The sequence below is a fragment of the Triturus cristatus genome, chromosome 7 (assembly GCF_964204655.1).
Source record: "Triturus cristatus chromosome 7, aTriCri1.1, whole genome shotgun sequence".
Classification (NCBI taxonomy): Eukaryota; Metazoa; Chordata; class Amphibia; order Caudata; family Salamandridae; genus Triturus; species Triturus cristatus.
The window spans coordinates 1,083,583,329-1,083,607,595 of record NC_140590.1 but is presented as its reverse complement, the minus strand read 5'-3'; the positions used below and the strand labels follow the sequence as shown (position 1 = coordinate 1,083,607,595).

Below are 24,267 nucleotides of genomic sequence, written 5' to 3'. Positions count from 1 at the left end.
ACCTAGTTTCCAGAGGAGAGGATGTGGCCTAATGGTTAGAGCTGTCGACCTCGAAGCTGGGGACCCGGGATCGAGTCTCACCAGGGGCTCAACATCCAGTGATTCTGGGCAAATCACTTAATTTCCCCGTGCCTACCAAAAATAAATGTGTCTGTTGGTAACTCAACTACTACCTTGGGTCGAGTAAGCGAGTAATCCGGGGAAAAAAAAGTCGGCATCTCTGACTAGTACGCCACACCCACTTCATGGCTATGCAAAAGCAGCCAGCGGAAGGGCAATTCATTGCCTTGCTGAATGCAATGGTCCGTTTGGAAATCAGCTCAGTGAATGATATGGGCAGGTGACCGACCCTCAAGGAACTACTAGAAAATACATCAGCAGAAGGGAATTTTGCAAAAAAGTTTCAGAATTGTCATCAATATTTAGATTCCATGGCGTATATTAATCCTCTCGTGATCACACACAACCAAACTTTACAAAGCAGCATAGACTAAAGCGCTACAGTCAGCGGCGTAGCTGCATTGGTGCAGCGGGTGCAGTTGCACCAATGCACAGAGCCCTGATAGGCTCTTTGGACAATTGCTGTGTTTTACTACCCTAACAGCATTCAAAGGGGCCATTTTCCATACTTGCACGAGGGCCCGTGGCATTTTTGCTATGTTACTGGTTACAGTGTCGTACGCTGATGGTGCACGGGGCATTGCAGCGAACGAAGGGGCGCACTCCCCCTTGTTATATTCTACTGGTACACTGAGCACTGCAGTGGGCGCAGGGGCTCGTCACGGGGCATTGCAGTGGGTGAAGGGGCGCGTGCATTTGTATAGTTGTACTCGATTTTACTGGTGCACAGGGCATTGCAGTAGGAGAAGAGGCACATGCACTTCAGCTATGTTCTACTGGATCATGGAGTAGGGCTTCCCTCCTTCATTCCTCACTTGTTAAGGGGATCTGACGGTTTGTACAGCGCCTTCGACGCACACAGGGCCGGCTTTTGTGCTGGTGGCGCCATGTGCGACAATGCTTCAGCTGCCCCCCCCCCCACTCTTTCATTCTTCCCTCTCTTTCTGTCTAGCAGTTCTTCTTTTACTGAAAACCTTGACTTCAAGATGGGGTTCTCACTCTCTTTCCTCTACTGTCTTTTATTTGCTCCCCTGTGAAATGGATCCAAAAAAGAAAATAATTTTTGCTGGAAATGTCGTTTTTTAATTCTAAGGTGCAGCATCTGGAATAAAAGATTTAAAAATATGAAAAATAACTAAATAAAGTAAGACAGTGGTAGCAAACTGGCCAGATGGATTTTATTCACACCCAAACACATTAGCGCCACTTTTACAGAGTTTGCCAGTGAAGCGCTATTTTTGTTTTCTTGTCTTTGTTTTCCCTAGGCTTGCAACTAGTGCACCAATCCTGGAGGTACTGCAAAGTGTGGATTGGAAAACAAAATGTGTACTGCGGCTCTGCGTCCAGGGATGTGGTCTTTTTACCATACTGCTAACGTTTTGTAAGGATATCAGCAATGGACATTGAAATGGGACCATTCAAGGCCCCTTTCAGGCAAAAGCACTCACTGATTTCTGAATAGTGAGTGTAAAAGCATTAAGGTAACAATGTTGTTCCTGCTTGCATTTCACATGGTTTGCTAAATTTTGCATTCCCCTATGAGTGTTTGTTTTTTCCAGGATGATGTTACTTTTTTTTGTAGGCCGCATATTGCTCTTGTCTATTGCGGCATTTAAATTGAGCCTCATCCAGGTGTTTATAGCCGGCAGCAATTGGGTTTTGTTGAAGGCAGTGTGAGTTTTTCTCAGTGGGACAGTATGGTGTTCAGTGGGGGATAGGATGTGGCACTATGGCCAGAGCTGCTGAATTTGGAACTGTGTCCTCATGAATTGTGTGTGGGAAGCTCTATGTGTGTGTGTGTGTATGTGTGTGCCTCTGTGTGGTTGGCTTTTTTTGTAGGTGGCTCTATGCGTGGGTGGCTCTGTCTGTGTGTGGGTAACTGTGTGTGTAGGTGGCTCTGTGTGGGTGGCTCTATTTGTGTGTGGGTTGCTCTATGTGAATAGCTCTGTGTAGGTGGCTATGTGTGGGTGGCTCTGTGTGTGTGGGTGGCTTTGTGTGTGTGGCTCTGTGTGTGGGTGCAAGCAATAGGTCTCGCATTTGAGAGAGATTAAGCTATTGACATTGTAAATAACAATGCCGTTTCTTTAAATGTTTTAAAAACAAAAACATAAACAAAAATAATGTCATGAGCAATGCCGAGACCATTTCATTGTAAATGCTTGTCCCCATTCTCTTTGTGTTGCCTTCTCGCTCGTGTGCTTTCTCACTACCAGCTCTACTTTCCTCTATTTAGCACCTTTCATCCCCACGCCCGGTGTTTATTCCACCCCTCGTCCCCATGTTGTTTCCCCCACACAGCCCCTTGTAAATTCCCTGCCACCCTCTTTAGAGATAAAAGAGCGCTTTCAAGCTTTTTTCCCCAACTCGGATTGGTAACTAAAAAGAACAAGCATTTGCAATGCAATAGGTCTCGCATTTACGTGAGTTTGAGCTATTGACACCGCAAATAACAATGCATTTTATATTTTTTTCGTTTTAAAAACATAAATAAAAGGCATTGTCATTTACAATGCCAATAGCTTTAACTTGTGTAGCTGCGAGACCTATTGCATTGCAAATGCTTGTTATGTTTTTTTTTGGGCATTTGGCCACCGGACTAATGTAATATTGACATGAATTTACAATTGGGACATATATCTAGCGAATCTTTCAACTGCAGCAACGGCGGGCCCTTCTTGCCGCACCTCACATCAGTTCTCAAAAGAATAAATATAAAGTAGTTGTCGTGCAATCAACCCCATACGCCAGCCGCTGAGTGGCGCTACTGTGCTCCAGATCAATACAACATGGGAAATGAGAAAAAGGGGGTGCACAGATGAAATAGTCCAATGAGCCTCAATGTTGAGTTTAAGTATACTCTTTATTTCAAAATAGATTTCAGGTTGATATAAGGGTGGTCAGCCAACGCGTTTCATTCCCTCAAGGGGAACTTCATCAGGGCAGTAGACGAGCAGTTGGAGTATCTAGTATGGCGGCATGTTCCTCGATCATATATCTAGCATTGAAATTTGTTTTCATGTGGTCGCAACTAACATTTATAAAGTTGCCATGATGCATTATGGGAGTGGGAGTCCCCCAGCAAGCTCAGTACGCACCTGGCGGCAGTCATTTAAGACGATATTTCACAAGATCTTGCTTACTCTGGCCCCATAGTGCGAGTGTCAGCATTATTCTGTTTTTGCTGTTGGAGACTTGAAAAACCGACCAGTGAAAATTTCGGAGTACATGAGGATGTGGTTATCCCAATGTGTGACAAATGCTGATTTCCGGTGGACTCATGTCTTCGAAATGTGAAATGGTGATATCTTGTCTCATCTCCGTTACATTTGAGTATTTGTGCGGCATGATTCTTATTGATTGTTCCTATATGTATATGTATAATAATAAGGCTGGTGATACGATGTGAGAGGTTTGGCGCCGTGTTTTAATTGCCTGACTTGTGACCACCATGGCAGGCGACTTTAAGTTTATGTGCCTATTGAAAGATAAAAGGCGCATATTATGTTGGTTTGGCAATGAGCTGTGAAATGTACAATTATTTGTTTTTATTTTTTGCACATTCATTTATCGGTGATGTCATAAGCATTTATAATACTGCATGTATGCTGTTATTAATGTAAAGATCTCTACGCAAGAGTATTTTTTCTATGTTGATGCCTGTGCTTAGTGGGAAGGGTTTTAAATATCTATGCATTTTGGGCGCCAAATAGATTGAGAAAGCCTACTGTGAAGGCGAAACGCGTCTCTCTGAGCTCGGGGTGCAATATATAAGCCGAATCCTGACATCTTCGTGTGCGTGCCTTCTTCTTTGGGAGCAGGACTGGGTATATATATCTCTACACCACTCTACGTGTCTCCCTAACGTTGGACATTTCTGCTCTAATTCAATCTCTCATAAAGAGCATCCAAAATTCATTTTGTTAATATCCGCAAGGGAGTCCAATTATTGATTAACGTTTCTCTACATTGACATTCTTGTTGCCATTTACAATGTCTCTATATCTTCCTTGATACTAAAGATACAGCTTAGGTATTACTGAAAAGTCTTCCTCCGGATAATTACAGTCCTCAGAATACTTAAAACCAATATCCATTTTTCTTGGTAGGTAACAGTTTCCAACCTCTTCTATGTAGAGTTGCTGCAATAATAATTAAGCTAATATTAAGTGCATAATTTCATAACATATATTTCTTATGAAACACAGTGATAGCATAGAAGTAGTCACTTCTAATTCATTGTACATCTAGCCAGTAGTAAAAAGGATCCATGGGGCTTGCATGAATGCATTTGCTTTTAAAAGCACATGGGGTTTAAAATTGGGAGGAAGAAATTGGAAAATCTTGGCTACATTTGATGGTGAACCGTAAGAAAGGGCTAAAAGCTTTAATATAAAAGACTACAACAGGCGGAAGTAGCGAGTGGGGTAGATTCGTGAACTATTTGGAGTTCTTTGTAGCATAAAGTAACCCCACCATGAAGAGAATGAATTCACATACTGAGCCCCCTTGGGTTATTTTTGATACATGTTCTCTGACATTCTGCAAAGTGACATCTTGGAATTACTCTGATTTTATGACAGTGTAGCTCTCTAAGCATCGAGGGAATGAAGCTCTATGGAAAGCAACTACGTGTAATTTTTGTAGATGAAAGTATATCTATTGGAAGGTGAAATAATTGATCAGTCTCAGTGATAGTACTTCAGATGTAGGGGGCTAGCTTCTTGAATTTCAGTAATGAACACCGGGGTTGTAAGATGGTGGAGAGTGGGGACATATTTGCATGATTTCTCTCTATAGAACACAATGAAGATGTATCCATATTTTTTTTTTATTCATTTATTTTTTTCAGAACCAAATCCCCCCTGTCAAAGATCTCCTGGCTGTTGTATACAAGTACGTCCCTTGCCCTACATTGGTAAGTCCTCCAAACCACTGTGTACCACTGTCAAAGGAAACAGAAAGAAATGTGTTAATTTTGTTTGACTTCCTCATAGAGCACTGCTATTAATTTAGGTGCATCATGTTCAGAAATCAAATTGTAAGTAGTCTTTGGCCAATTGGCTATGCTATAAGACACTCTTCCATCTGTCCCAAAGATTATTCTTGACCATTTAGACTTTCTTCAAACTCTAGGGCTGCCTATAACTTCACGGTAAGTCACCACATTACAGTGACATTATGCGTCTTGCAATGACCAAAGTGACGGACATTCCGATCTAGAGCCACATTTAACATTCCAGGATGGATTAGCATGCCGAGTTTAATGGCAGCCACTATTACTTCCTAATTCATTCTTAATCATTTCGACCCGCTTCAAAATGATGGCAGGTTCAGTAAATGCAGCAGATTTAAGCCTGTGTTTTATTCACAGATCTCTGTAGGGGAGCACATTAAAGCTGTGAACAATGTTATAAGAAAGAAGGGCCTCTTCAGCTAAAGTTATTTTTAAGATATGAATCTCTCATTGCTAATTCATATTCCAAGTCAGGATAGAGCAGGTGGGCCCTATTCCTCTTACCTCTGTGTCACCCACTCTCTAGTGCTGGCCTCAAGAGGACATTACATTTTCTGCACTTTCCTTTGCTTCTATTAAGAATTGATTACCATGCAGGAGTATTGATGTGCAGACCAGTGGGTAGGAGGGAATTTAGATTATCATGAGAGTCCATTCGCTGGAAACCCCTGAGACAAAATCCTATACAAGAACCTACATTCATTGTTGTGTTTCAACCTGGTTAGCCAGGGCTAGGAGCCAAACCAACTTGCAAATAAAGACTCTCATGGCAATGTCGAGAATGTATGACGTTACAACGCATACATTAACAACGCATGCCTTTACAACGCAGTTTTTACATCAAAACATCCTTTACAACACATTCCATTACATCGCATGCCACTACATCGCATTTTTAGAAACTACCTTTACAACGCATTCCATTACATCACATAATACCTTAACAATGCATACCATTACATTGCATATAAGGTAAGTATTGGATAGTATAGGAGTAAAAATTACTATTCTAACTCCAGGGGGTGCAACAGTAGGGTAAGTGTTGGATAGTGTAGGGGTACTATGCATTGTAATGGTATGCGTTGTATAGGATGTTGCAATGTAATGACTGTGTCGTAAATGTAGTGTGATGTAATGACTGCGTTGTAAAGGTTGTTTCCCCAATGTCGATGTGCCATACAGAGGTCTTTATTGACACATTCAGATTTTCTTTGAAAAATATCACCAACATTCTGGCCCTCATTGACACTTAAGTAAGGGTCCACAACTGGTTCTCCCTTATATCAGTATAGGGGTGTATATCCACCAACCCGCATTGAATATTGGTTTCTCTCACCTATACTGTAGTGGATTATTGAGTTGTCTCACTTCCAACTCCGTGGTTATCCAAGTACTAAGGTACTTAGGCCTGCTACAAACATCGCAGGCGAACTGTGCTGATTCATGGGAGGTTGGTGGATGTCATCGTATGTGGTATTTGCAGTTCAGCTCATAGAGCAGTTGTTTGTCTTGATGATGTTCAGTTCAAAATATCATTGCCTTTCCAGATCTGCAAATGTATCAGTGTAGGGCTATCGGTAAATTATGCATTTCTGGAAAGAGTTGCACTGTCAGATCAAGTATTAATTCAGCAAGTCAGCAATTAATATGTGTGTAGCTAGCAGGTGGTTTATTACAATTAGAACAAGCATTAGTAAATGCATTAGGTTTCAACTTTGTTATTAACAAAAGCTGTTTTTTGTTGTAAGTTATGTTTGTACCTCTTAGGGGAGCAGTGGGAATAGCCACCGGGGAGGTAGTCAACAAGGAACAGTTTTATTCATATTCTAAGGTGTTAGTGCAAGCATTAAAGCTGCTTTAGGAATAATATGGAACATTAAAGTAAGAAGCAGGAGTGGATACAATGATTTGTCGTCCCCCCCCGTGCATGTCTGAGCCTCCGGTGCTGCCAGGAGTGGATGCATTGATTTTTACCACATACCCAGATTCTTTGCCATACCAGGTCTCAAGGTTTAACAATAAGCACTGATTAACAACTCACAAGTACATCTATGTGTGGCTCCAGCTCTCCGCAAGAGCGGATTCCATGAGCACGGAGAGGAGAGGGGATCAAACAGAAAATAAAGTTTCTGGAAATGGAAGAGGGTAAATGAGACGAAAGCTTCTGGGAGTGTAAACGAAGCTGGATGGAAAGGACATAATAGAGGTAGGAAAGGGATGCAAAATAAGGCATTTGATGGGAGTTTAGCTTGATGTATGGATCAGAAAAGGAGGCTGGAAAAGTAAGGACAGTGGGAAGTAAGGAAGGTGGCAGGTAGTAAAAGACTAAGATGGGTGTAGGAAAACAGACGGCCCGAGGAAGACAATGCCTGTAGAGGGATAGGAGGCTATAAATTGGGGCAAATATAGATGGGTTTGAAAAAAGCGTGGTGATATATGGAGAAAGGGGTAGCAGCACCGTGCGCTAACGGGGTGGGGGCGTCATTTTTGCAAGTATATTGTCATTTGAAAAGCACCTGCTACCACATTCCTGGCCTCCAGCAATTATCGGGCATCAATTAAAATGTCACCATAACTCCGGTGATTAATGTCTTCCTGGAAAGATGCCAAGGTTTGTCTAGTGGAAGTTTTGACTCATCCAAAGGTAGCACAGTGGGTTAAAATGACTGCTGCTAAGAATGTGTACCATGCAGATAACAAAGTGCATGTAATGTAAAAAGGTCAGTGGGTTACTCTTCTGCAAGAGAGCTCCTTTTGTTACTTGTCGTTTGTGAGGAAAATCGTAATATAGAAGATTGAGCTATTAACTGCCATCAAACAGCTGCATGTAAACTGCAAGTATTATGTTAGCGCTATATGTTTTTTTGCCCAGTGTTTCATTATCCTAATCTTGCCAAAATGGTTCATTTGGGTAGAATACAATGGTTGTTATTAAAGAAAACCCCTAACAATGGTGTTACATTTTAAATTCAGAATTTTTGCTTTTCCAAAATATGGACTCTTAAACTATATTGCCTACCAGTATCACTAACATGTCACTCCTACACTACACCTTGTAGTCCTGTCTGATGTAACATTTCCTATACACTGATTTACACACCTATGATTGTCTCTGTGCAATGTGTGTGCGTGAGATGTAAAGTGTTCTTTTTTTAAGTTTAAAAGAAAGTTTATTTGATATAAATACAGAAAAATACAATAATACAATACAGTAGATAATAATAATAAGAAAAATAAAATATAATGCATATCATAAAGAAAGTAGAAAAGGAAGAGAGGAGAGGAAAGGAGGGAGGGGGAAAAGATATACATATGTCTTATAATAATATATTTAAACCAGCAGCGAAAAGGTATAGCATATATATCATACTTATCTCACTACTATAGACTTAATTATATAAAGTAGAAGAAAAACAGAATAAAGTAAAACGATTGGTTAATACTACTTTAAGGAGGTTTAGAAACTTCTTCTATAATTGGAACGTGTCTTGGGAATAATTGAGCAGACTTATCTAAAAAATTAGTAACAGGTAACCATAATAAGTCACGTTTAATGGCAAGTGCAATCGGGTGAACATATGATCTATCTAATCTGTGGTTATAACAAACACCGTACCACCAGCCCTGAAAAGAAACATGAGAGGCATTTTTCCATGACTTAGTAATTTGCTGAAAAGCAACAGCAATAAGTAAATCAATGATGAGAATATTGAGAGAAGTGGAAGAGGACCATATTTCTGCAACGCTACCTAGAAAAATATGGGAAAAAGAAAAAGGGATATTTGTGCAAAATATGTTGTTAATTTGTTGCCATACCCTAATCCAAAATTGTTGAATAGGTGGACATGTAAACAACATATGTTTAAGATCCGCAACAGGAGCTGAACAGGACCAACATCTGATGCAATCTGGCTGGAGTAATTAAAAGTCTATTATATATGAAAAATAGCGTTTGAGTGATATTTGCTGCTCTAGAAGCTTTTCTTAGTTTAATCCAAATGTTATCCCATATAGAGGAGGAAAAGGAAGCATTTAGATCAGATTCCCAATTAGATTCTACTTTAGATTTATCCCGAGTGTGACCATTGTCCCTCAATTTAGAGTAGATTTGAGAAGCTGCAGAGGTCAAGTTCAGGGATGAAAGTGATAAAAGAGAAGAGTTGAGCTGTGTAGAAGGAGACGCGAAATTATCATATGAACTTTGAGCAGCTAGGGTCAATAATGTATATTTAGGGAGATAGGAAGAAGGAAGAGAATAGCGTTCTTGTAATATAGGGAAAGGAATGCAGGTAGCATCTTGAAAAAGCTGGTGAGTCCATCTAAGACCAAGATGAAACCAGTCTTTCCAAAAATGAGTTCTATTTTTGATCTTAATATGCTTGTTATACCAAATCGGAGACTGCAAGAAACGATCTCGGTCATCCAAACCATCTAGCATAAGTGGGTGAAGAATTTTACGAGCATGTTTAAGGATGGGGAGAGAACATTTCTGAGGAGTACTAGATAAGAATAAAAATTCATCAAAAGAGAGAGGAGAAATAAAATAAGACTCAATTTCAACCCACAAAGGTAAAGCTACCAAATCAGACGCGTTCTGTGCTAACAACGAAGAGGAATTTTTGAGAAAGAAGGAGGTATGATAAGATACAAAATCAGGGAAATTAACTCCACCTAAATGCTTAGGTTGTTTAAGCTTGGAGAAAGACATCCTAGGTTTTTTGTTCTGCCACAGAAATTTTGATAGAATAGAGTATATTTTTTTGTACCAAGAGGTAGAAATATTAATTGGAAGATTAGATAAGAAAAATAAAATTACAGGGACCAACATCATTTTGATAGAATCAAGTCCACCCCACCAAGACAAAAATAAAGGGTGCCATCGCGAAGTGGAATTAGCTAAAGTGGAGTGGAGATTTTTAAGATTTAGCGGTACAGTATCCTTAATAGAAGGGGTAAACCATAAACCTAAGTATTTAATCTTCGTAGGGCTCCAATGAAAAGAAGAAGATACAAAATCAGCATGGAAACAATATTTATTTAACGGAAGGATTTCACATTTGTCTACATTGAGTTTGTATCCCGAAACTGAGGAAAAAGCAGAGACTTCTGAGAGAAAAGTCGGCAAGGAGGTCTGAGGATTAGAGATAAATAAAAGGATATCATCAGCATATGCCGAGAGTTTTAGATGTTTATTACCATAAGGAAAACCAGTAATAACTTTGATCGTCCGTATTTTAGATAAGAAGGGTTCAAGTGCCAAAATAAATAAAAGGGGAGAAAGAGGACAACCTTGCCTGACACCTCTGAGAAGAGGGAAAAAAGAGGAGACAAGCCCATTGGCTAAAATAAAAGATCTTGGAAAAGAATAAAGCAGGGAAACATAAGAGAGAAATTTTGGACCAAAACCAAACCAAGTAAGAGTTGAAAAGATAAACTGCCAAATAACTCGATCAAAAGCTTTCTCAGCGTCTAAAGCCACAGCAGCTAATGAAGATTTATGGGAAGAAGATTTACTCAGGACATTGAAAAAGAGACGAGTGTTGTCAGAGAGATGGCGACCCTTATTGAAACCACATTGTTCTTTACCTATAAGATGCGGTCTCGAGGCGAAGCGCAAGAATCTTCGCAAAAATCTTATAATCTAAATTGATTAAAGATATAGGTCTGTAATTTTTGCACAATGTATGATCTTTACCTTCTTTAGGAAGGAGACAAATCAAAGCCTCTTGAAAAGAGCCATCAGATCTCTGGGAAGATATAAAAAACAAAAATAACTGTAATAATTTGGGAACAAGTAACTTAGAGAAGTGGGTATAAAATTCTATGGTAAAACCATCGGGTCCCGGGGCTTTCCCTTTTTTCAATGACTGAATAGCATTAAGGATGTCTTTAGCATGGATATCCGTTTCTAAAGAAGAGAAATCCACATCCAAAGAAGGAGGAGGAGGAATAGAAGCTAGATATTGATCAATGTCAGGTAGAAGAGGGGGAAATTCAGGAGTATATAGTGATCTGTAAAAGTTGGAAAATTCTAAAAGAATGTCCTCATCCTTGCGAAGTACAGTATTAGATGAAGATATGATAGATTCAATCTTTGTATGTTCCTTCTTGATTTTGAGATATTTAGCAAGAAGATTGCCGGATTTATTTTTTGCACTATAGAATTTAGCACTAGATTTAAGTAAGTAAAGATTCGCAGACTCAGTAGAAAGTTTGTTAAAGGAAAGTTTGGCCTTAATAAGTTCCTCCAAAGTAGACTGGCTTTTTGTTAAATAGTAGTAGTGTTCCAGTTTTTTAATTTGTAGAGTAAGTGCCTGAGATGAAAAGGAAGTTGCACATCGCTTATGGGCAACAAAGGATATAATAAAATCCCGAGAAGCAGCTTTAAATGCGTCCCATACAATTTGAGGAGACATTTGAGGGGTTTCATTCTTCTCAAAAAATAAGGAGGCAAAATCACGAAAGGCCGGTGTGAACTTAGGGTCTAACAGAAGAGAATTATTAAATCTCCAACGTCTGGTACCTTTAACAGGGGGAAGCAAATCCAAACTTAAGGAAACTGGGGCATGTTCAGAAATTAGAATAGATCCTATGTCTGAATGAGAAACGTGTTGAAGTAAAGCTTTGGAAATAAAGAGATAATCTATTCGGGATTGCGTAGAATGAGCAGGAGAAAAGTAAGTATATTCTTGTAATGTGGCGTGACAAATTCGCCAAGAATCTACAAGAGATCTTTGAGAGACAGTGGAGGTGAATTGAGAGTGCATAAAGGAAGGGACAAATCTAGACTTGGAGTTCCTGTCAATAAAGGGGTCAACAATCATGTTTAAAATCCCCACCAAAAATCAAATAGTCATCAGTGCATTGCATTAAAAGGGAAAGGATTTGAGGCCAAAACACTTTATCTTGAATAGTGGGAGCATAAATGTTAAAAATAGTGAGAGGAATTTTGTTAATCAGTAAAGAAATCACAACCCATCTGCCGGCAGAGTCATTATCCTGTTTTACAAGCTGAACGTTCAGGCGTTTATGACAAAGAATAGCAACGCCATTGCGTTTTCCTGAACCAGGTGAGGCGAAAGTATGACCTACCCAATTCCTCCATCGTTTAATTATTTCAGTGTCAGGTAAATGAATTTCCTGCAAAAGAGCAATATCACCTTTCAAATTCGCAATATGTGACAAAACTCTTTGACGTTTGATAGGAGAACCCAAACCTTTAACATTCCAAGATATAATATTCAACGACATTAAAATTTCATATCAAATAAATTGAAACAATTTTTGACAAAATTTACCAAGTATATATACAAAAGCAATGTAAGGTATTCAACAGTTATTATAAAAAGATAGCAGTGAGGGATAGATAAGATTACGAAAAAGAAGAAAAAGTGAAAATAGGAAAGAAGACGCTGTATACAAAGAACATAGATGAAAAATTGAAAAGAGAGATAAAATGGAGGAGTAAGGAAAGAAAGGTAACAGGAAACAAGAAAACACAACAAAAGTAACAAGTGATAAATCAATACAATACGAGAAAGACATACCACACAAGAAACAAGAATGTCGGGGTAGGTGGAGCCACATGAGGAGGGCCAAACGCCGGGCGAGGGGTCACGGGACGAGAAGCAAACAGAGAATATCATCCAGGCATAGTAAGGAACACTGGAAGCAAGGGAGCAAAGAAACCACAACCTAGAAAGGGGAAAATAAGATACAGGTTAATATAAAAAACAATATACTAACACCATGACTTACAAAAAAGGACTGAAAGATAAGAATTCACAATTGCGGGCAAGCATGGTACAAATACTAAATGGTAGAAACAAAAATTAGCACAACATGTTATTATTTAGAAGTGTCCATAGAGACTCCTTTACAAGAATCCAAAAATCGTTGAAGTACAGCAGGATCCTCATAATTGGTTGTTCTGTTATTATAAGTCACTTTGAAAAGACACCATAAATAAACCATAACGAGCATTTAAACTGCGAAGGGCTGGTCGCATATCCAAAAACTTCTTTCGACGATCAGCAGTTATTTTAGCATAGTCCTGAGCAAAAAAGAGATTAGAACCATTCCAAGAAATCTTTCCTCTCTGTTTGGCCGCCTGCAGGACTCCTCTGGGTTTCGCTGAAGAAGATGCAGAGTTGGAAAGATGACCCAAACGGTGTGCGCGCTGGATATTTAATGGCGGAGACTCTGGAAGACCAAGAAGAGTTGGAAGAAAGGACTGAAAGTAGGATATGGCGTTAGAACCTTCAAGACCTTCAGCCAGACCATAAATGCGTAAATTATTACGCCTATTACGATTTTCCAACTGTTCAATCTGTTGTTTAAGATGATCAACCTCTTTATGAAGAAGAGGAACTTGCATAGTGAAGTCTTGAACAGTGTCAATTCTCCTCTCCAAAGCATCAACTCGCTTCTCAGTGTGGGACCAGTTATCTTCCAGGCTCTGCAAACGGATGTTAGTCTCTTCCATATAGGGCTTGAGGGTGCGAATCTCTTCAAGAATAAGTTCCAACGAAAGGGGTGAAGAAGAATTCGGAGGAGAAGGAGGATTCGCTTTGCCTCTTTTCCTAGGCGTGAAGGGGACTGAGGATGGTATTTTAGATCCTTGTTTGGTGCCCGCTCGAGACGTAGATGGTGAGGAACCTTTTGTAACCGCAGGATCAGTGGAGATATCTTCTGCATTCTCTTGTAAAATAGTAAAAGGATTGAAGTCATCCAAAGAGGCAGCATTGGCCTGCGGAACCTCTATTATTCTGAGAAGTTGCCATGTTGCAGAATGAAAGCAGAGAATATCCAGCAAATTTTGGAAAGAAAAATATAGCTGTATGAAGCTACCATGTACAGGACAAGACACTCCGCCACCAAACACTGCTACTGCAGCGCACATCGCGGAGCCACATCTCCGATGATATCAGCAACGGTTACCATGCACCCACGTTGAGCAAAAACGACCTGGAGACACCTCGTCGCCTCACGCCATCGCGGAGCCCACAGACTCGGCGGCCATCTCCGAAGGCGCCTAAGCCACGCCCCCAGATGTAAAGTGTTCTGACACCTTACAGTGGTATGAGTGGTGCTATAAAACTAAATGAATCCGAGAGACAGTGGTTCAGGAGACTTGAAGGGCACTGTTAAAGGGCAGTGGTGAGGGAATCCGTGGCAGAGGTGGTCATTGGGGGCGCCAACAAACATTGTCGCACAGGGCGCCACCAGGGTTAAAGACGGATCTGAGGGGTAGCGGAGAGGTGCTGGGACTATGAGATGGCCCGAGTTAAGCTTTGCACACACCTTGGTTCCCGAAGATGGCCATAAGCCGGCTGAGTGATTAGCTGTCCCATGCCTCCTTTCTCCGCCACCCTCACACAGCTGATAGCTCCTCGATATCACGTTTAGAGCTCCATTCCAAGGAACACGGTGTAACTGAGCGACCCTGCCATGCTTGGAAAAGTGTGGCAGGCCTCGCCCACTTATACAAAGAGAGATAGAGGTGGAAGTGCAGGGAAAAAAGAAGAATAAAAAGCTGTCTGTTAGAAGAAGGATAATAAAAAGCTTCCCCATGCCTCCTTTCTTTGCCTCCCTCACACAAATGTAAGCTCCCTGATGTAATGTTTAGAGCTTCACTCCAAGACACACGGTTTAAAGGAGCGACCCCACTGTGCTTGGAAAAGTGTTGCAGGCCATGCCCACTTATACGGTGGCAGCTTAAGGAAGTGCGGGGACATTGAAGGTTAAAAATGTGTTTAACGTGTGCAGTGTCGGTAAAAACAACAAAGGTGCTCGAACTTCGAAGTTTGTCAGCCCGTCAACCTTCATGCACAAAAAAACACACAAAGGAGCAGTAGCCATAACTTAGGAATATCATGAAAGGCACACAGGCACACCAACTCTTAACCATAGTGAAAACCAGCTACAATATATTTGCTGTGAATCAAAAACACAAGACAAGCCGGTGACAGAGTAAATTATGAGAAATTTCTGTGTGAACATATGTTTGCTGCAGGTCCATTTGTTAGTGGTAAAAAAATGCAGGTACAGTAGGAAGTTTCGGTTTGCAGAAACAACTGTTAAAGAAACATTTCTCTCAGCTTCAGACAGAAGTGCAAATTTTGCAACGTCTGTTTTAAAGATTTAGTTACAGAGAAAGGATCCTTTTTTTGCAAACTGAACAGAGAAACGAATACACTGATACAAGATATTTTGTATAAAACAATAATGTTACGAATGCCAATTATGAAACGTTTTCCTCCTGCTGAATTATTAGTCTTATTTCTGGATATACCATGGCTAGCAAAGATTGAAATTAGACAAGCTCGGATGGTGAACCCGCCAGAGCAGGCATCCCCTGTGCAGACTAGGAATGGCTGGAACCTTTGCAAGCAGCCACTGGCAATCAATCACAAATGGCTGCAGGATACGAGTTCAAAGTACGCAACATAATTCCAAGCAGTCAGAACAGCTTAGTTTCATTAGTTATGTTTTACCTTGGAGATTTCTGACAGGGGTTCATTGACACATCTCCCTGAAACCCGGCCAAACCCATTAGCAGTTTTACCATGATGCCATTTTGCTCAAAGGAAAGAGAGGGTGTCCTAAAGCCGTTACCGCGGCGGGCTGCATGTAGAGAGGGAGTGCCCAGACTGGAAAAATATGTGTCTGCCATGTCCAGTACAAAGTGCGCGAAATATACATGATGGGTACTGCAGAAGCGGGCGGACTGCGGCCACCGTGCCAGCTGAGAGCAGAAAGCTGCTAAAAATACTGTAATCTGTCACCTGCAAATTGGTACGGTTTAGTTTCTGTCCGTTCGCCATTACCCATTTTCTGATCTAGACAATAATAATCATCTCACACTGTTAAAAGCTTTCATTAGCTGGAACACTTCATTACACCGAGCAGTCTCCAACCACTCTGCAAACATTTCTAAAGTGCACACAGTTAATAGAGAAGAGCCGACCACAAGCATTTGTTCCCACTAATGCTTTATAAAAGCAGCCACAGAATAAAAAACTGCTACAAAAATAAATCTTAATATTAATACACTGGAACCATAGTGAACTTTTTATTTACAAGTGGTAATATTTCTTTACTTTCCCACACGCAGCCATAAAATATGCTAATTTAGTGCTGGAGGTGTTCCAGGGCACATTTTGAAGTGCGCATGCAAAGCATTGGCGGGGACTACAGGTCTGCAATCTGTTTATGGAATTCCGAGAGCCAGACATAAAAACCAAACAAGGGCGGCCATTGCAAAAATGGCGTTTACAGATGGAGGGTCTGTGACGTGAGTTGGGGAATATTAAAGGCAAACAAAATGAACAGAGCTGCTTTAGAGCACAGCTAGGATTAAACAGAAATGCCAGCACTTTACAAATAAAAACAAGCACAGCTCAAGCACTGTGCTGGCTAAGCACTGGTGGAGACTACAGGTCTGCAATCTGCTGTGGGAAATCCGAGCACGGAAAATAGAAAAACAAGCGAGGGTGGCCATTGCGAGAATGGCATTTACAGGGGGAGGGGCTGTGACGTGATCTGGGGAAAATAATGGCAAACAAAGCGAATAGCGCTGGTTTAGAGCGAGCTAGGATTAAAAAGAAATGTTAGCACTTTAAAAATAAAAACAAACATAGCGCAAGTGATGTGCAGGCAATACCTTAAAAAAAAATTGGAAGGAAGCAGTACTTTGGCCCCAGGAAACTGATAAGAGAAGCACAAAGAAAACAGTATCCTACAGCCAATAGTAACAGAGGAAAAGTAAGTGGCAAGCATAGAAGCCAATGAAAAGCAAGGAAAGAACGGGGTACGACCCTCTTAAGATTTATGTTAAATAGAAAAGATTTCACAAAAGCACAGCACAAGGGCTGTGCAGGTGAAACATAATAAGTGTGTTAAAGCATGAACGGCTGGAATTTAAATGTAAATTCCAGGTCCCAAATTTAAAATCCAGTAGTTTAGCTCTGTCCGTAAAGTCATTTGCTACTGAGACCTGGACGCAACAATGGGTCGCAAGTTTAAATTCCAGGTAGATAGCTCAGGAGCTAATGTAGGAGCTTCTGGTTTCTTTCTGAAACTTGGCGGCCAATGGTATTAATTCAAGTCAGATAACTCATGAGTTTATGAGTCAGCTGCAGAGATTTCTTTGTAACTTGCATTGCACAAGTTCTAATGCTAGTTCTAAAGTTGGACTGGTTTTTGTACCTGCTGCAAAGATCTATTGGTAACCTAAATATCACAACCCTGATGGCAGCAAGCTAGCTAAGTGGGTTAATGTATTTGTGACAAACATGTTCGTGCAAAGCATGTCCACGCATGTAACATCAATGAGGCAGGTGGCAATATTAATATATCTTTTGTAGGGACCTATTTTCACTCTGCAGATCACGTGTTTCATTTCCAGCAGGGCTGACTTTTATTCCTCCAAGGGCCAGAAAAAAGTACATTTGAAATAGGTAACAGGGTCAAATGCCAGATGAGATTTTGCAGCCTTTTATCATTCCAATGATAGTGAAGGTGTGCCTTTGAATTGGCTTATTCTAACAGTGGTCACCATGGCACGTGGATACACAAGATTTGGATGCCTTAAAAAACAAGATATCATTTTCCTTATTATGATTTGTGAATCCCGAATGGGTTTCAATTATTTCATTTTCAAATTATGATATAACGGCTCGTGGGAATCTTAACAGCTGCCCTCCCCAGTAACAGAATATCATGTATTCAAACACGAAATGGGATATTTTTGATTTGCAATGATGAGGAATATTACAAATCCCTCTGTAATGTGTTTGGGAAAATGCAGTTTTAAAAAGGGAAAAACACAAAAATAAGTTTGTCAACTGTAATTCAAACTCAGTTTGTAACTCAAATTTGAAGTGATTTTTCTAAATATAAAGCAAGCAAGGCTAGCAAAAGACTGTATTTATCCTATCACTCAGGCTAATCTTCAAATTCAGAAGCATGCAAGAATACTTTTGGGAGTTTTCTCTGTAAATACTCACCAACTTCCACAGCCTCCCATTTAAAAAAAAAAGAATATGACAGTGCTCATTTTTGCTGGTCTATCCTATAAACATGAACATTCAGTGGTATTTAAGAGGGATTTTCTGAATACTCTGCCCCAAGAAGAAGGAATGTTCTTTATATTCACCTGAAAACCCGGCCTACTTCCAATTCATCCCTATAAAATAAAGTGGCTAGATTTTCAAGCACGTCTGGGGAAATGGTGATCAGCGTCAATTCAGTAATGTAAAGTGCTTATTTTAAGACAGTGAATGCCTTTTTCCTCATCAGACTTTGACCCAGATAAAAAGTGAGAAGAGAACACAGAAGGATAAAAGGAGGAAGAAGAGAAAGACATGAAACAAGTGACAAAGTAAGCGGGATGAAAAAGAACCTGCAAGAAAGGGGCAGGGAGTGCCTGGTGGTGGAAGATGGAGGCTTGAGGTGCAGTCAATACTACACAGCCTCTGTATTCAGCACCATAACCTTCGAGAACAGTGGCCAATGGCATCTGAGCAAAACTTGGGGCCCGGCCCTTATTTTTCTTCAAACTAACCACTGGTCCTGTAACACCAAATTCCCGGTTTTGAATTATAGCAGGACTGCTAAATAGCACCATCTCTCCATGTGGTACACAAACTAAGCTTTCCTCACTCGGTGACTCAAGAAGCCCGTGAATGATTAGCAAACTGAAGTTTAGTCTGGCAGGTACTTTGAAACTGTGACTGGCGACTCAAAGTCGGCTTTTTTTACGTCTCTGCTCTTTTATGCACATACATTTTAGAATTCATCCAAAACATATGTAACATAAGTTGAGCACACAAAGTTACCATTAACGACCAAACGTCAAGACCCCAGCATCTAAATTAGATACTACCACGTTTTTGTTGTTTAAACAAAGATAGTAAAGCACTCAATGGGAGTTCAAACATAGTCAGTCCATAAAGTAAGGAATCTTGTAGCATTTCAAACCTGTTATTTATTGCAGACAGAATCCAGGTAAATGTGATCATCGGTATAAACGTGTTGAAAACAGGAGCAAACAGTTGACAGGTGTTTTGTCACAATCACTTCTTCAAGGCTTAAAATGAGTATAAACATATTATCCCTCAGTTGTATCTTTAAAGTTACATACATGTTTCAGGAATACATGTTTCATCTGTACTCAGGTGCCCTAGAAATGAAGGGGCTCCTGCACATGTGGTCCCAAAACATTTTAAAAGCATTTTAAAGCATTTGACGAGTAACATTAAATCCCAAAGTGTGTAAAGTAAGTAGAAGTGAGGATGGTCCCATAAATATCCATGGATAAAGATGAGATGACTTTGAAGTGATCACCTACATTGTGGAAAGTGTGAAATCCAAGGTTTCTAGACTTCTAGTCTGACAAAGTAATCACCTACACCGACATCCACCCAGTGCATACATGAGAGTAAAACATGCCAAGATAGACTCAGAGGAAAGAAGTACTGACCTAGGTAAGTATTAATATCCTGGTAAGCAATTTGCAAGAAGAAAGATTTGGAGAGCCAATGTCTGGTTCACACAGAGAACCTGAAGAGTAATAAGTATGATTACTCCACAGCAAGAAAAATGTGTTAAAAGTTAATATATTAAGTCAGCTACGTTGCAAAACCTTATAAGAATCGTGCAAGAAAAAGATCCTAGCCATCAGATATCAATGGATCGATTCTTGCATCCAATGTCGTGAAGAAAATGTTCTGTTGCAAATGTAGCCTTCTACTATTCAAGAGCCATATGTAACCTAATGATGGAGGTAAGAGAAACATAAGATTAATGTCCCTCTACAGAGTGTGCTAAGGTAGGTTGGGGAGGGAATTCTTCATATATCACAGAACTGGCCTGTGGTCCAAAGACGCAAAGGTAGGTCTCCCTCTGTACGTATCAGGTGCAGTACAGTGAAAACAGCTGGGATGTTCAAAGACCATGATGATGTAAAAGATAAGGGGGGAGAGAAAATAATGTAAGTGCTAGAGCATGAATGTGGGGACAGCACATTATTAGTCTGACAAATCTCACCTGTGGACCATGAATATCTGTTGATGGTCCAAAATTCATATGTGACAGCATTGGGTAAAAGACAAGTACCTGATAATAAATTGGGTTGCTCCAGTACCAGTTTCCATAAGCAATAAGCAACCCATTACCCTTCTAGGTTGGCTGTCAAAGCTTGTAATAAAACAGAGTACTATAAATAAATGTGGCAAAATGACAAATCAAATACACCCTTAAGAGAAACAAAATGTAGTACCCCCTTTGTGTGCTAAGGTGAGTGCCGTGTCCATGAAATCCATAATGGATGTAGATGGTATGTGCACAAACCAACAAGTACAGCGAATACATTTAAACCATGTGTATGCAATGTAAGGCCACATGATATGTGTAATTATTACAAGGCCTATGAGAGACTGTCATGACACAACAAATAAAGAGCATAAAAAGCGGTGTGCAAAATCATACTATCTCAGTAATAGAACCCCCCCTTCCAGGTCCAAAACAAATTGTGATCGGGAATGCAGAGGGCATTACTGGCAAGAGCATAATGAAATTGCTGTGGCCAGTTACCATTCAACAAGAAACGTCTGCGTGCAGTCTTGGTGTCCCGGAAGAATGGAGCGGACACTAACATAATGCCGATGTACTTAAGTGATCAGTAGATAGAAAGAAAAATGGGACACCCCTCCCTAATGAATTACACGACCATAAGATCTGTTATCTTGGTCAGCTGAAAATAGTATGCAGACTCCAATGCTTGAGTCTGTGCAGCTTTTGAAAAAAAGTGTTGGCACTCAAGGAATCAAATAGAAGCAAAATGAATGAGAACATAATGAATCCCCAGGCCAAGTAAGATCCACAAGATAACATCCACAGTGTAAGGTACATTTATAAGATAATAGTTTATTGAAACCATGGGAGTATTCACCGGGGTCAAATTCAAAATGAATGGAAAGGGAAAAAAAGGAAAAAAAGATAGCAATTAGTAAAATACAGTGACGCCTGGTAAGGTAAGAGGTATAGGATCCCAGTAATAGGTAGAAAGCTCTAGATTCGGCCATATTGGAGTGGCTCACAGAGAGTGCATTTCATGCTAGTTATTATGTACAACAGGTGTGAGGGACAGAAAATCTGAGAAAATGTGGAAAAATAGAACCGGCCACTCCTTGTGGCCACAGACAGTATAGTATATAAAAGGTTATCCAAGTTAGCATTCATATTCAAAACAGTGTTTTCTCTAAGCTTTTGTAACAAAATGATAGTTTGGGTTGGTAAGGTGTCATACCACTAACAGGTCAATTCTGAAAGTGCCTAAAATTGTATGGGCAAATGTGAGAGAGTGAGAAATATGAATACATATGAAATATTAAAATCAGCCTTAGATAGTAAATTCTCCAAAATAAATATTTATATTCAAAACAATATTTTTACTAAGCTTTTTAACAATATGGTGGTTTATGGTTAGTCAGGTGTTGTACCCCTAACAGTTAAATCCTGAAAGAACCCAATATTATTTAAAGAGATTATTCCCTGCGCAAAGCCATAATGCCAGACACAATAAATGATCCAGAAGAGTAAAGTGTACAAGATTACCACATACAACAATTTGGGTTGCCTTATAAATGTGTATCGACTAAGTAACTGGCAATAAGAACATTGAGTTGTTGACATGAGAACCTAACATATCTGCTCATAAGATCACTAACTCATGAGTTCCAAGCACCCTGTGTAATTGTCTACTGATAGCTAAGAAATATTGTAAATGTAATCCTTGATAAATACATGCAGTTCCCTATCGGTGTTAAGTCCACTATCAACAGCCCTAAGTTTGGTGATCCATTTGGTTTCTGCTCTCATTAGGGTCATGTTCCTATCACCACCCCTAGGGTCACATTGACCATGTGCTATACAATGAAATATAATCCTAATCAGCTCAGATCCTGAGTGTGCCATGTTGTAGTGTGTGGCCAAAGGGTAACTTGCATTGTTATTTTTTATGGCTCTTATATGCTCTTGTATGCATTCTTTCAAGGGTCTGTAAGGCATACCCACATATATATTTTGGCATTGGCAAACAATACAGTATGTCCCATATTTGGTAGTGCAGTTTATGAACCGCTGAATATAGCGTTTAATCGCCGTGTTATATTGAAAACATGTTTGTTTCTCAGCTGCATATTGACAGACGTTGCATCTCATACATTTATTGAAGCCTTTTGGTTTGGCTGGGAAGAACGAACCAATCCCTTTGGGGGCTGGGGATGATGTAACTTGGGCACAAGATTTTCTCAGTGTGGTCCCCCTTTTACATGTAACTTTAGGTTTGGGAGATATGTATTTCATCATGGTAGAATCCAACTTAAATATATGCCAGTGCTAGTGAAGGATTTTATACACATCATGACTTTGTGTGCAGTATTTAGTTATCCGGGTCAGTATCAGGTTAGTATTGTATACTTTAGATTTCCGTTTTGGAAGGGAATTGCGTTTTGCTTTCATAAATCTCTTTCTTGCTTTGGCTAGATTCATGTCAGAATAACCTCTCTGGCTGAAAAGGTGCTGCAGTTGGTCCAATTCTTTCATAAAAGTCAGGTCATCACTACTATTTTGCCTAAGCCAAGTCATTTTTCCCAAAGGAATGGCATTAATTTGTGCATAGGTATGTGCGCTCGCTGCATGTAAAGTAGAATTATATTCAGTGGGTTTCCTAAAAGGTTTTGAAGCTATTTTGGTCCCGTTAGTATACAGAGTAACATCTAGAAATTCTATTTGCCTGGGATTACCACGTGTAAAGGTCAAGTTGTAACAGTGTTGTTAAGAAGTTCAAAAAGTGAGTTAGCTGAGTCAAACTGCCTGTCTAGATGACAAAAATAATGCCTTTATATATTCTCCAACATATTATGTGTTCTACAATCTCCGGTGGGAAATGTGACCACACATATATTTTTTTTTAATTGCCCTTATAGAGGTTGGCATACGAGGAATACAATTTGGAACCCATGGAGCCTCCTTGGACCTGTCGAAACCAGTCGCTGTTGTAAAGAAACGCCTTATTCTCAAGCACAAGTCTGGTTAGATCAAGAATCATCTCAGTATGTTCATATAGTGTGGCATTTCAAACCAAAATGGTAGAGGCGAGAGCTTGTATTCCCTTTTCCAATGGGATACACATATATAGGGAATTGACATCCAACATTACAAATTCAAATGTATCCACCCATACTATTTCCACCAGTTTGCTAAGAAGGTCCTTGGAATCCTGTATGTAGGATGGCAAAATGTACGATTTGTTACTCCTCTGCTCAATAATCCCGACTTCCAGCCAGGCATGGACACAGCCGCATTTACACGTTGGAGGTCCTTACAATGTCACTCCTTAGGTCATCTCTTTGACGTAGATGGGATCATCACGTTTCAGCGGCTTAGAAAGGAATATGGGTTGCCCGAAACCGAAAGGCTTAGATAGTCCCAGATCAGACACTGGGCCCTGCACTCCACACTTACGCCGTTTGCTAATAGGCTCCTTTCTGCCTATGAGAGATGGCTTCTCACTCGCGCATCAGATAACAAACTCATCTCGGACCTATACAAGATGTTGCCCGCCCGGAACACTCACACATACAATGCTAGCCGTGTGAGGTGGGAAAAGGACTTGGGTAGAACACTTAGCCATAAGGAATGGGAAGGGGTATATCACAGAGCCCGTCATTCAGCGTACCACATGGGACTGACGGAAACCCTCACAAAACTGGTTACTTATTGGTATTACACCCCCGAGCGTCTCCACTCGATGGATCCCACCTGTGCGGCGGAGTGCTGGCGGGGATGCGGGAATACGGGTACCCTGGTACACCTACTGTGAGAATGCAGCCATCTTCAGGCATATTGGACTGAAGTGCTTGACGATGTGGACAAGCACTTAGACACACAAATACCGCGCATCGCCGCATATGTCCTGCTTGGCCTCCCAAACCCCTTGACCTACCCCCTAAAATCTCACAGAGGCCGCCTGATCGCAATAGCGCTAGGCTCGGCAGTACAAAACTTTCTTACACACTAGCACACCCCCCCAGATTCCTACCCTCACGGGTTGGCTACATCGGCTC

General features: G+C 40.4%; 1 protein-coding gene across 1 annotated transcript in view; it reads left to right on the top strand.

The window, feature by feature from the left end:
• LOC146811134 (uncharacterized) overlaps nt 1-24,267 on the top strand; it is a 262,070-nt gene that overhangs the window by 178,800 nt on the left and 59,003 nt on the right. Inside the window, exon 7 of the mRNA XM_085615039.1 lies at nt 4,970-5,035. Coding sequence (XP_085471165.1) covers nt 4,970-5,035 — 66 coding nt within the window. The remainder of the gene's footprint in view (nt 1-4,969; nt 5,036-24,267) is intronic.